This window comes from Rhinatrema bivittatum, chromosome 9 (genome assembly GCF_901001135.1).
Source record: "Rhinatrema bivittatum chromosome 9, aRhiBiv1.1, whole genome shotgun sequence".
Taxonomy (NCBI): Eukaryota; Metazoa; Chordata; class Amphibia; order Gymnophiona; family Rhinatrematidae; genus Rhinatrema; species Rhinatrema bivittatum.
The window spans coordinates 129,017,766-129,031,155 of NC_042623.1; the positions used below are offsets into that span (position 1 = coordinate 129,017,766).

The 13,390-nt window shown below is 45.3% G+C and overlaps 1 protein-coding gene across 3 annotated transcripts in view; it reads left to right on the plus strand.

Moving 5' to 3' along the window:
- The first annotated feature begins 1,865 nt into the window (after positions 1-1,865).
- MKRN1 (makorin ring finger protein 1) overlaps positions 1,866-13,390 on the plus strand; it is a 180,669-nt gene continuing 169,144 nt past the window's right edge. For all 3 annotated transcript variants that reach the window (XM_029615775.1, XM_029615777.1, XM_029615780.1), the window contains exon 1: positions 1,866-2,094. In XM_029615775.1, coding sequence (XP_029471635.1) covers positions 1,907-2,094 — 188 coding nt within the window. In that variant the 5' untranslated portion in view covers positions 1,866-1,906. The remainder of the gene's footprint in view (positions 2,095-13,390) is intronic.

The window sequence follows — 13,390 nt, forward strand, 5'->3', positions numbered from 1 at the left end:
AATTAACCTCCAGAAGTTTTGCAAAATGTAATTGAACTATTATTTTCTTGTACTGTATGCTCTTGTTATTTATTGACTCTTTGAAAGTACAACTTGTAGACAAGTTTAGCCAAAATTAATCTCATCCTAGCAAAATAACTTCTGCATGCAGCATATAATACACACATACTCTCTTCCCCGTGATACCTGGTGTTATCAGCTTTTTCCAGCAACCCCTATCTGGTGAATTTGCTACTATTCAGATCCTTTTGTAAAAAATGCAGTTTATCATTGCTGGGGAACCCATCCATTTGCCAGTCTTTGTATATATATAAAACAGCTACTTATACAATATACTATCACTACTAGCAATTCAGATTACCTGCTTTACTGCTCCTGGCTAAGTGCCAAAGCCCATTCCACATCATGCCACAGATAACTACTACTACCTATACATCTCTGCTCCGCATTAAACCAATTGGATATAAATTAACTTGTTTATAAAACTCAGAGGCTAATATGGCTCTCACAGCATTTTTCTTCCTAAAAGAGGATAATCATCTTAGGCATTCTCTCACCTCTCCCCCCATTCTGTGTGTGTATGAATCTGCTGTGTGTCTGCACAACACACAACAAACCCATCTTCTCTGTTCCTGCAGTCTACCTGATCTTAGGGCCAGAGGGTGCCCTTTGCGCCACCATCTAGCCAGTTTTGATCATGTTGTTTCCCTGCTGCATCCTGCATCCCTCTGGTCCCCTGCCTTTCTGCTATATTGTGAATATGTTGTGTGTGTGCACTGAGAAAGAGACTGAATGAAGGGGGGTGCAGCACAATAATTGTTCTCTCAGGGCAGCAAAAAAGCTAGCATTGGCCCTGCTCTATCTGGTCCCTCACCGTCCTTTGCCATTCCTTCTGCTCTCTCTCTCTCTCCCCTCCATTCCCTCACTGACCAGAGACTCTATCTGCCTCTTCTTTATTCCCACCATCTGCTTTGCTGCTTCCTAGGCACTATTGCCATGTAGTGAAACTGAAAATCCGCCTCTGTCCAGTCTACACTGCGTTACTGTAGTTTAATAACTACATGTGCTACATATACAATCATCTTCTTCCACGTCCTTTAGTCCGTTTCTCACGTTGAAGATTACTATATAGGTAACCCCATGTATCTGATATTCAATTGCTATGCATCTGTTGCACCCTGGATTAATCTCCTCTCTTGTTCTTCAGAACAAGAGAGGTTGGCACACAGTGCTGTACTGGGACTGCCACAAACCTTCTCCTTTATAAGCACTGCCTAGTTGTCCTTATACTACAAGAAACAAACAGGATTCCCAGCTGAACCTCTGAAAATGAAAAACCTTTGCCTCCCAGCCTCTTTCCTGCTGCTTTAATCTTTTGTCCCCTTCCCTCTGCCCTGCCACTGAAGCATTCAATAGTTAACTTCCACCTGCCTGCTTTTTTTTATCCCCTTATCTTTCACATCCGCCCCATACCGGCCCTGAACAACTGGCTCCTGTTATGCTAATCCCCCATCCCCCTCCTGTACCTGCTCCTCCTGAATTGTGTCCCACCCTCTATTGTTTTACACCCCAGAGATCCCAACGGTTAGAAGTTGGGACCCATCCCAACTAAATTGTGAACTATGGGGGTGGCCGAAAGTGAACCAGAAGCGGCCATGGCAGCTCAACGTACACCATTAAGGAGGCGCAACCAGATGACCTAGTACTGAAAGCAAGTTGTCCTTACTGTGTCAAACCTTTTCCCCCCCCCAACCCCCATCACAAACGAGCCCCGACTTCTCAACGTGCAGGCTGACAGGAGAAAGCAGGCGGGACTTTTCAGTTTCCTAAAGTAGCTCTTCCCTTGACCGGAAGCATGGCTTTCCGGAAGTGGCAGAAAGATTTTGCAGCAATGTTGTGAACAGTAATGGCGGAGGATGCGCCGGTTGTGGGGGCTTCGGGTAGAAGGGTAGTGGCCTCGCTCTCGACCGCTGCCGTACGCCTCGCCAGACCGCCGGCGGCAGCAACAACAACAACAACCACAACAACAACAACAACAAGGCAAGGCGCGGCGAGCCAGACCTCGGGAGGTTGGACTCGGCAGGTCACTTGCAGGTGAGCGGCAGCAGCAGCACTTGTACGATTCATTACAGCGGAAGCCTTTCAACTGCCGAGGGTCTTGTCTCCCTCTTCGTTTTTTGCAATTTTCCTTTGCACGTTTGCTCGGTTCTCTTTTGTAAGCCTTTTAGCAATTCCTGGTTTTTTTTTGTAATTTGCCCCCTAATTCCCTACGCTGTTAGGAATTTCAGATTTGACTTCGGGTTGCTCTTGCTTTAGTTGTGGTTTGTTGCCTGCAACTAAAGTATTTTCAGTCTTGTAGTATTTCTTAATATATTTTGCCAGCTTTAACTTGTATTTTGTTTTCATTTCTTCTGTTTGTAGTCAGCTTTATTGGTTGGTTATTGAGTGAGCCTTTTCAGCGACGTTTTCTGTTTTTAAAACCTTAAAATTGGTGTCTATAGTTCGGCGCTTGGGTACTTAAAAATTGGCACAAGATGTGGCTTCCAAGGGTCAGAAAAGGGAGAGGAAGGTTAAGTGGATAGGAAAAGTGCCTGTTTGCTTGGGATGAGGAGGAGGTGTAAGAGTAGGATGCAGAAAGAGGAAGAAGCTGAAAGAGGTTGGATAGTACTTGGAACAAGGAAACGTGAAAATAGAGGAAAAAAGCAACCCCCCCTCCCCATAGTCAATGAATACTAAAAAGAGAAAAATTAGAAATCCCCCCCCCCCCCCAAAAGCATGATATTCTAGATAGTCTCAGTGCAGCTCCCCTATGGATTTCTTTTGGGGAAAAGTCCTAAATTTGTGTCTGCTGTGTGCCCCCCTACCCTGATCACTCAGCTTTAGAAGATGGAGACGTTGTATGCATCCCCGCCCCCCATGACTTACCTCCACACACACAGGTCGATACTGTAACGTGCGGTTGAAGATTTCCCATCTGTAACGTGCTGGGAGCGCACAATTCGGACACGTAAGGCGATCCAGCGATACAGTCTCCAGTTTCACGCGTCCTTAGCGCTTCTTAAAACAGACGCATAACCCTTTCCGCACGCAGCATGTATATGATATGTAAATGAACGAATTAGCTGTATAATGAAGGAATTAGCTATTCCCCTCCGATACTGTGACGCGCGCTCAGATTATCTCCTTTGTAACCCGCTATTTTGCCGCGTCCTTAACCTGTTAGTTTACCGCCTACCCTCTACTTGGTGTTAGTGTGGTGTTCGAAAATTAAAACGGGAATAAAGTGTAAAAAATGGGGGTAAAACCGTAAAGTGTAAAAAACATTGCAGCGTAAGTTGTTTATATATATGTATAAATACCTGTCACTTTCCGAATCCCCCAGGCGTGCGGTCATAGAGGCGGGAGCCGGCGGGCGGATGGGCGCCCGTTCATCCAGGTGGCGGCGGCGGGAGCGGGTGGGCGCGCGTTGGATCCAGGCGGTGGTGGGAGCCGGCGGGCGCGTGTTAAATCCAGGCCGCGGCTGGGTGGGCGTGCATTCATCCAGGCAGAGGGAGCCGGCGGCGAAAGCGGCCTCCGGCTCCCTCTGCCTGGATGAATGCACGGCCCCCGCCGGCAGTGAATGAATGCCCGTGCGATTTCGGCGCTCAAGGCCCCGTCCGGTCTCCGGTGCAGCCCCAGTCCTGTCCCCTCCTCCCGAAGCAAAAAAAACAAAAACCTGAAAAAGTAGCAAGGCTCGGGCCTGCTACGGTAGTCCCTTCTCCCTTCTCCTCTCCTCCCGATTTCGGCGCTCAAGGCGGCCGGGTGGGTGTGCATTCATCCAGGCAGAGGGAGCCGGTGGCGAAAGCGGCCTCCGGCTCCTTCTGCCTGGATGAATGCACGGCCCCCGCCGGCAGTGAATGAATGCCCGTGTGATTTCAGCGCTCAAGGCAGTCACATGTCGTGACGTCACGCCTTGAGCGCCGAAATCGCATGGGCATTCATTCACTGCCGGCAGGGGCCGTGCATTCATCCAGGCAGAGGGAGCCGGAGGCCGCTTTCGCCGCCGGCTCCCTCTGCCTGGATGAATGCAAGCCCACCTGGCCGCCATGAGCTCCGAAATCGGGGGGAGAGGAGAAGGGACTACCGTAGCAGGCCTGAGCCTTGCTACTTTTTCGGTTTTTTTTTTTTTTGCTTCGGGAGGAGGGGACAGGACTGGGGCTGCACCGGAGACCGGACGGGGCCAGGGCAGGTGAGCGGGGGCTGGGGGAAAGTTTGCCGAGCATCGGGGAACATCCACTTCCTGGTACCTGACATTTGAAATGACAGATACCAGCGCGGCCGTGAAGAGTTAGGCCCGCGAACCCAGGATACTGTATAGGCGCTCTATACAGTAAAATGGGTTGCGCGGGCCTAACGCTTGCCTAAGGCTTCGCAGCCGCGGCATGCATTTGCATGCAATTTGAAGAGAGTATTGAGCGGTAGGTGAAGAGAACTGTGCGTGCGGGGAACGAGGGTGCGCCTGACACTGCCGCACTGTTTCTACCGCGGCCTTAGAGTATCGATCTGACAGTTTGGCAGAGCGAGATCCATCCCTTTCAAAGTTATAATGGGAAAGAGGAAGGTCCACATACTGAATGATCTATGTTTCTATGCATTTGTTTTAGTAAAACCAGTTGTGAAACAAGCAAAATTCACAGGTTCCTTCAAAAACCTACCACCACACAGGCTGGCCAATGCAGAAAGGTGTGTTGAGCTGAGTGCCCCTTTCTGCCTTCACTTCAACTTGCATTTTCTGGGGCCGATGCAATAAAGTCACGTAGAAAGCGGGCACTGAACTGTCAGGGCCCGCTCTCTTAACATGCCCGAGGCGCCCTCAAGGGGGGTGCCATGCAATATTTAAATTAGGGGGTTGTGTTAGCTTGCGCTACCCTAGCGCCTCCTTGCTAACGCGAACCCAAATGGTTTTCTTGACTGCTATACTGTTAACCGGCAGTCGGACACGGGTAGAATAGGTGCTAATCAATCCCCTAATGCAATAAGGGGATTAGCACATATTCAATGTGCGTCCAACGTGGAGTGAATCTAATAGTGCTCATCACATGCAAATGCATGTAAATGAGGTTATTAGGCATTCATAAGAACATAAGAAAATGCCATACTGGGTTAGACCAAGGGTCCATCAAGCCCAGCATCTGTTTCCAACAGTGACCAATCCAGGCCATAAGAACCTGGCAAGTACCCAAAAACTAAGTCTATTCCATGTTACCATTGCTAATGGCAGTGGCTATTCTCTAAGTGAACTTAATAGCAGGTAATGGACTTCTTCTCCAAGAACTTATCCAATCCTTTTTTAAACACAGCTACACTAACTGCACTAACCACATCCTCTGGCAACAAATTCCAGAGTTTAATTGTGCGTTGAGTAAAAAAGAACTTTCTCCGATTAGTTTTAAATGTGCCCCATGCTAACTTCATGGAGTGCCCCCTAGTCTTTCTATTATCTGAAAGAGTAAATAACCGATTCACATCTACCTGTTCTAGACCTCTCATGATTTTAAACACCTCTATCATATCCCCCCTCAGTCGTCTCTTCTCCAAGCTGAAAAGTCCTAAACTCTTTAGTCTCTCCTCATAGGGGAGTTATTCCATTCCCCTTATCATTTTGGTAGCCCTTCTCTGTACCTTCTCCATCGCAATTATATCTTTTTTGAGATGCGGCGACCAGAATTGTACACAGTATTCAAGGTGCGGTCTCACCAAGGAGCGTTACAGAGGCATTATGACATTTTCCATTTTATCCACCATTCCCTTTCTAATAATTCCCAACATTCTGTTTGCTTTTTTGACTGCCGCAGCACACTGAACTGACGATTTCAAAGTGTTATCCACTATGACGCCTAGATCTCTTTCTTGGGTTGTAGCACCTAATATGGAACCCAGCATTGTGTAATTATAGCATGGGTTATTTTTCCCTATATGCATCACCTTGCACTTATCCACATTAAATTTCATCTGCCATTTGGATGCCCAATTTTCCAGTCTCACAAGGTCTTCCTGCAATTTATCACAATCTGCTTGTGATTTAACTACTCTGAACAATTTTGTGCCATCTGCAAATTTGATTATCTCACTCATCGTATTTCTTTCCAGATCATTTATAAATATATTGAAAAGTAATGGTCCTAATACAGATCCCTGAGGCACTCCACTGTCCACTCCCTTCCACTGAGAAAATTGTCCATTTAATCCTACTCTCTGTTTCCTGTCATTTAGCCAGTTTGCAATCCACAAAAGGACATCGCTACCTATCCCATGACTTTTTACTTTTCCTAAAAGCCTCTCATGAGGAACTTTGTCAAACGCCTTCTGAAAATCCAAGTACACTACATCTACCGGTTCACCTTTATCCACATGTTTATTAACTCCTTCAAAAAAAGTGAAGCAGATTTGTGAGGCAAGACTTGCCCTGGGTAAAGCCATGCTGACTTTGTTCCATTAAACCATGTCTTTCTATATGTTCTGGCACTGGCACTGAAGCCAGGCTAACCGGTCTGTAGTTTCCCGGATTGCCCCTGGAGCCCTTTTTAAATATTGGGGTTACATTAGCTATCCTCCAGTCTTCAGGTACAATGGATGATTTTAATGATAGGTTACACATTTTTACTAATAGGCCTGAAATTTCATTTTTTAGTTCCTTCATAACTCTGGGGTGTATACCATCCGGTCCAGGTGATTTACTACTCTTCAGATTGTCAATCAGGCCTACCGCATCTTCTAGGTTCACCGTGATTTGATTCAGTCCATCTGAATCATTACCCATGAAAACCTTCTCAATTACTGGTACCGCCCCAACATCCTCTTCAGTAAACACTGAAGCAAAGAAATCATTTAATCTTTCTGCGATGGCCTTATCTTCTCTAAGTGCCCCTTTAACCCCTCGATCATCTAACGGTCCAACTGATTCCCTCACAGGCTTTCTGCTTCGGATATATTTTAAAAAGTTTTTACTGTGAGTTTTTGCCTCTACAGCCAACTTCTTTTCGAATTCTCTCTTAGCCTGTCTTATCAATGTCTTACATTTAACTTGCCAACGTTTATGCTTTATCCTATTTTCTTCTGTTGGATCCTTCTTCCAATTTTTGAATGAAGATCTTTTGGCTAAAATAGCTTCTTTCACCTCCCCTTTTAACCATGCCGGTAATCGTTTTGCCTTCTTTCCACCTTTCTTAATGTGTGGAATACATCTGGACTGTGCTTCTAGAATGGTATTTTTTAACAATGACCATGCCTCTTGCTGCTCCTTTCAGTTTTTTCTAACAATTTTTCTCATTTTATCAAAGTTTCCCTTTTGAAAGTTTAGCACGAGAGCCTTGGATTTGCACACTGTTCCTCTTCCAGTCATTAAATCAAATTTGATCATATTATGATCACTATTGCCAAGCGGCCCCACCACCGTTACCTCTCTCACCAAGTCCTGTGCTCCACTGAGAATTAGATCTAAAATTGCTCCCTCTCTCGTCGGTTCCTGAACCAATTGCTCCATAAAGCAATCATTTATTCCATCCAGGAACGTTATCTCTCTAGCGTGTCCCGATGATACATTTACCAGTCAATATTGGGGTAACTGAAGTCTCCCATTATTACTGTACTACCAATTTGGTTAGCTTCCCTAATTTCTCTTAGCATTTCACTGTCCGTCTCACCATCTTGACCAGGTGGACAGTAGTATACCCCTATCACAATAGTCTTCCCTGACACACAAGAGATTTCTACCCATAAAGATTCAATTTTGTATTTAGTCTCATGGAGGATGTTTATCCTGTTGGACTCTATGCCATCCCGGACATAAAGCGCCACACCTCCTGCCGGGTGCGCCTCTCTGTCATTGCGATATAATTTGTACCCCGGTATAGTACTGTCCCATTGGTTATCCTCTTTCCACCATGACTCTGAGATGCCAATTAAGTCTATGTCATCATTCACTGCTATACATTCTAATTCTCCCATCTTACTTCTTAGACTGCTGGCATTAGCATACAAACATTTCAAAGTTTGTTTTGTTTGTATTTTCATTCTGCTTTTTAATTGATAGGGATAAGTTAGAATTTTTTAGCTCAGGTGAGTTTTTAGTTACAGGCACTTGGACTATTTTTCTAATTATTGGAACCTCACTGTCGGGATGCCCTAATTCTAATGCATCATTAGTATCCTTTGAAGATACCTCTCTCTGAACCATGCGCTGCTGAACGACTGTCGGCTTTCCCCTTTGTTCTAGTTTAAAAGCTGCTCTATCTCTTTTTTAAAGGTTAGCGCCAGTAGTCTTGTTCCACCCTGGTTAAGGTGGAGCCCATCCCTTCGAAAGAGACTCCCCCTTCCCCAAAAGGTTCCCCAGTTCCTAACAAAACTGAATCCCTCTTCCTTGCACCATCGTCTGATCCACGCATTGAGACTCCGGACGCACATTTAACTGTCATCTATTAACGCTTGCCTGGAGCAGGCATTAATAGCTGTGCACATCAAAAAAAAAGTACAGAAAGGCAGAAAAAACTGCTTTTCTGTACTGCCTCCTACTTAATATCATTGCGATATTAAGTAGGATGAAAAATAAAAGAAACAAAAAAAAAATATATTGACAGTCGGACTCATCACGAAAACAGACACTGAGTTTATCGGCATCTGTTTTCTACCAGCGAACAACCGAGTCACGAAAACCGATGCCGGATTTATTGGCGTCGGTTTTCGTGGCTGTCTGCCGGTAAGGAAAACCGGCATCGGTTTTCTTGACTCGGCTGTCCACTGGTAGAAAACAGATGCCGATAAACTCAGCCGATAAACTAAACTGCACAGCGCCCTCTCATGGAAATCCCATGCAAATGAGAGCATTAGGCCATACTCCCTGATGCAGAAAGATTGCATCTAGCCAGTGCTCCTTTTTTAGCACTGGAAACAAACTGGCACTTAAAACCTCTAAAAAAAAAAAAAAAAAAAAAAAAAAAAAAAAAAGGGGAAAAATGTTTTATAAAAGTTTTAAAATATCCACAGATAAGTCTGTTCTTCTCTGGTCACCCATGCCAGATAAGTACTGAATTGTCCAGCTAACTGGCAGCAGCTTCCCACAGGGGCGGTTCTATAATGAGGCAGGGTTAGGCGGACACTTCAGGCTGCAGAATTTTGAGGTGGCAAAAAATGCTCACCTTAAAACACCCGTGCTTCATCTGCTGTATGCCTCAAACAGTGCCCTCCCCGGGGCCGATGCAATATTTATGTGCAGAAAGCGGGTGCTGAACAGTCAGCACCTGCTTTCTTAACGAGCTCCCCTTGGGGGCGCCATGCAATATTTAAATTAGGAGTCGCGATAGCACGGAGGCGCTAGGGTCGCTTGCGTGCCCCTAGCGCCTCCTTGCTAACAAGAGCCTGAGAGTGTTGGCAGTCGCTGGTTAGGAAAACAGATGCTGAGTTTATCTGCGTCGGTTTCCCTAAATGCTGCACAGCCAGGGGTTCAGGAAACGGACGCTTGTCAATTGAGCGTCCGTTTCCTGCACCCGACTGCCGGCACTTTTGTTTTTTAAAGTTAGTTTACTTTAGTTTTTCCTCCTACTTAATATTGCAACAATATTAAGAGGCAGTACAGAAAAGCAGTTTTTTTCCCCCTGCTTTTCTGTACTAGTTTTAGGAGCGCTTGGCTATTAACTACTCCAGGCAGGCGTTAATTTCTGATCGCTAAAATGTGCATCCTAGATGCACATTTTTTTTTTCATTGGGAGTGAATAGCTAATAGCTTCCTTCACATGCATTTGCATGTGATGAATGCTATTAGATGTTCAATCCGCATTGGACACGCGTTGTAGAGGTGCTAATTCCCTCATTGGACTGTATTGCATCAGGCCCACCCCTCTATTTGCACACATCTGGAAGAAAAAAAAAGGTGAGATGTATGTCACCGAGGTGCAGGCACCACTCAGGCTCACTATTTTCTGCCACCTCCCTGCTGCTTTGGCCTTTGGCTGAGCAAGGTCCCTGCGGGTTGCATTTGCAGTCTAGGATTGCCAACTGTCCGGGTTTTCTCCGGACTGTATGGAAATTAGGGGGAGTGTCCAGAAGCCAGGAAGGAGGATAAAATGTCCAGAAAGTGTCCGGATTTTAGCCTTACAAGTGCAGCTGGAGGGGGGGCTCTCTCTTTCAGGCTGCTGCACCTCCTCCTGCCCAGTGTCTGCTCCTCTTCTGTTGTTCCTGCAGAGCGGTTTGCACCGCAGGGTGCTCCATAAATATTATTTATTTATTTATTTATTTATTTTAAGTTTTTCTATACCGGCATTCGCGATGGGTATCGCATCATGTCGGTTTACAATTAACAAGTGAAGAGGTAACAAGAGGTCATAAATAACAATAAATAACAATAAATAACATAAATTATAAAGGTAGTAGTAATAGTAAACAATATACAAGTGAAAGTTAAGAGTTGCAGTTACAATAAAACAAGGGAGTAATATAACTTGGAACAGAGAAAAGAAGCAGGGGTTTTAAACTAGATACATATGATACATATATGCCTATCTATGCATTTGAGGTGATAACGAATTGCCCTAATGCTGTGGAGTTAATTGTTATATTAAGGTAAATATGGAGTCCCGGGTGGTTTAAATAGCTAACATTTGTTCTTCCCAGCGAAAGGGAAACAAGAGGCACTGGCTGCAGGAGCAGCATGCTCATAGCTAAAGGCAACTAACCTGGGAGGTGGGGAAACCCGAAGAAGAGCAGCCAGACCCCCTCACTCAAACTCCATCTCGCAAAGCCTTCTATAACATCGGGTAGAGTAGGAAGTACAAATCAGAATCCCTGCCCAAAACCACCTACCCCACGTGCCCAGAGAATAGCACCCATTTTGCCTGGGTGCTGGCAGGTGAAGACTACAGGGCATCTCCTTCATCCCATTGGTGCGGGCCTGGAAAAAGAGGTGGTGTTGTGGGCCCTTGCCAGTGGGATGAAGGCGGTGCCATTGCAGTGGTAGGAGCTGGCTGCAGCAGCTTTGGAGAAGCACGAGCCGCAGATCTGAAGAAAAGCAAAGAGCAGGAAGTCTTACTGTCAGGCCTGAAGAATAGTGAAGATGCAGGAAACCAGGTGGTGGGCGGACCCATGTGGTCGAAGAAAAGCAGAGGAGTAGGAGATCTATTGGTGTTGAAAGTGTGAGGCCCAAGAAACAAGGTAGCAGTATTTGACCCAAAGAAAGAACAGCAGCAGCCTCAGCCTGTACAGCCCATAAAAAGTGGAGTTGTCCCATGGGCTGAACTGACTGAAAGAGGAGGCTGCTATTGCGTGTGCTTCCAGAGAGGGAGAGAAAAGCGTGTGTGTGTGTGTGTGTGTGTGTGTGTGTGTGTGGGGGGGGGGGGGGGGGGGGGATGATAGTGAATGACTGTGTGTGGGAGGGGGAGAGTGAGTGTGTTTGGGGGAAATGGGAAGTGGATAGTGAATGACTGTGGGAGGGAGGAGAGTGAGTGTGTGTGTGTGGGGAGTAGATAGTGAATGACTGTGTGAGAGAGGGGGGAGAGTGAGTGTGTATGGGGGAGGTGGGGGTGGATAGTGAATGACTGTGTGGGAGGGGGAGAGTATGTGTGTGGGGGCAAGTGCAGGAGAAGTGTGTATGTGGGGGAAGAAAGTTTGTGCACACAACAACCAACACTACCATGCTTCCTCCCACCCTGCTAATCCAAGACATCTTCAGGGCATCTGTAAATCAAATGTTCCCAGGTATAGAGAAGAGGGTATAAAGTCCCACCTATAAAGCCCCACAAATAAAATCCAACTTTTTAGAATTTTGTTATGCAAATAAAAACACTTATCAAGCACTACTAAGATCTGCAATATTAGCCACGTTTGGGACTTTCTGCTTTAGGGGAAGAATTGTCTGCAGCGTTAATCTTGTCATTTCATATGAACTTTACTTGTGTGACTTTTTAATGACTAGCTCTGTCAATTAGGATATAACAGCAAGGAGTGTTTTAGGTTAATGGTTTCCAGTTTTTAGACTTTGGAACCCATAATGCCATATGGGTTAGAAATGACTTTGTTTTGCAGGGTTTTCTGGTTGGCTCACAGCAGGGTATGTAAACATACAAGTTCTTGTCGGTGATATTTTTACTTTGGACTGGACTTTGAATGTCTCTTCCCCCCCCCCCCCCAAGTAAAATCTGTTATAACTGCATAATGTTTAATTGTGTGTGGGGAGGGCTGAGGTGCCCAATACCCTTGCACCAGCCATAGGAGAATCATGAACTCACCGGGCTTCCTCTGCTTGGCTTGGAGTGGCAGCAGTTTGATGTGGCTGTGAAGTGATCACTGGGGCTTTTATTGATCACTCTACTCCAGTCCCTGCCTCCCCTGAATCCTGAGTGTGGTACTTCCAGATCTGCTGTTTTGGGTGGGGTGGGGGGAAATGATATTTCTAGAGATTTTCTTCTGTGCTTGGGCCCAAATGAAGGTTTGTGTAGCTCTAGCGAATGCTGCAGATTTTTTTCTGAGGCCAATATGTGGTAATTGTTTTGGCCAGCTGTGGTTGCTGGAGATGGATGATGCCTCCCAGCTGGGGCTGAGGAAGGGGTCAGTACTCCAGGTTATGGAGAAAGTGAGGAGACTGGGGCTGACAGAAGGGTCAGCACTCCAGGCTGGGTAACAAAACTTTAGATGCAGTGGTGGTATTTTACCTGTTCTCTTCCACTTTATAAATTGAGTATCTGTATCATTGGACCAGTAGCGATTTTAGTGTATTACGTTTTTTGTAAAATACCAGTGACTTAACAGGATGCTATGTACATATTTGAATACATTTTGAAACTTCAAGAATTAAAAAAACAAACAAACCCCAAAAGATCCCATCTAGACTTAAGAATAATTTTAATTTTCTTAGTTATTAGAAAGTTTGTGTGATACTGATAAATGATAAGTATTTATGATGCTTCCTAAGGGCAGGTTACAAGAACAGCCATGTGTAGATGCGGAAGGATAGTCAGCAAAAATCTTTGTATGTTCTGTTTGTCAGCTATTTTGAAATATTTATTATTTTTATTAGCATGGTTTAACTATTATAATTGATGTTAAATATTTCTTGATTTTATTGTTTGATATTTTATGAGGCATGGAGATGTGCATAGAGCGCCTGGCTTGTTGTGGTTTCCAGTTCAGTTTTTGTCTGCACATTTCTATGCATGCTTTATGGACTCTTTATTCTGTATTTGGGGGTTGGTATGTGTTCTGCCTGTGTGACTAAGGTGAGGTTTTCTGTTGGCATGTAGTTTCTGTGTAGGGTTATATAGCAGCCTGTCTTGCTTTGCTTTCTTAATATAAGGTGCATTGGTGTTTTAGGGCCTGGTGTAATATTTGTAGTCTTGCATTTTCATAGGTAGGGTTGGTATTGTTT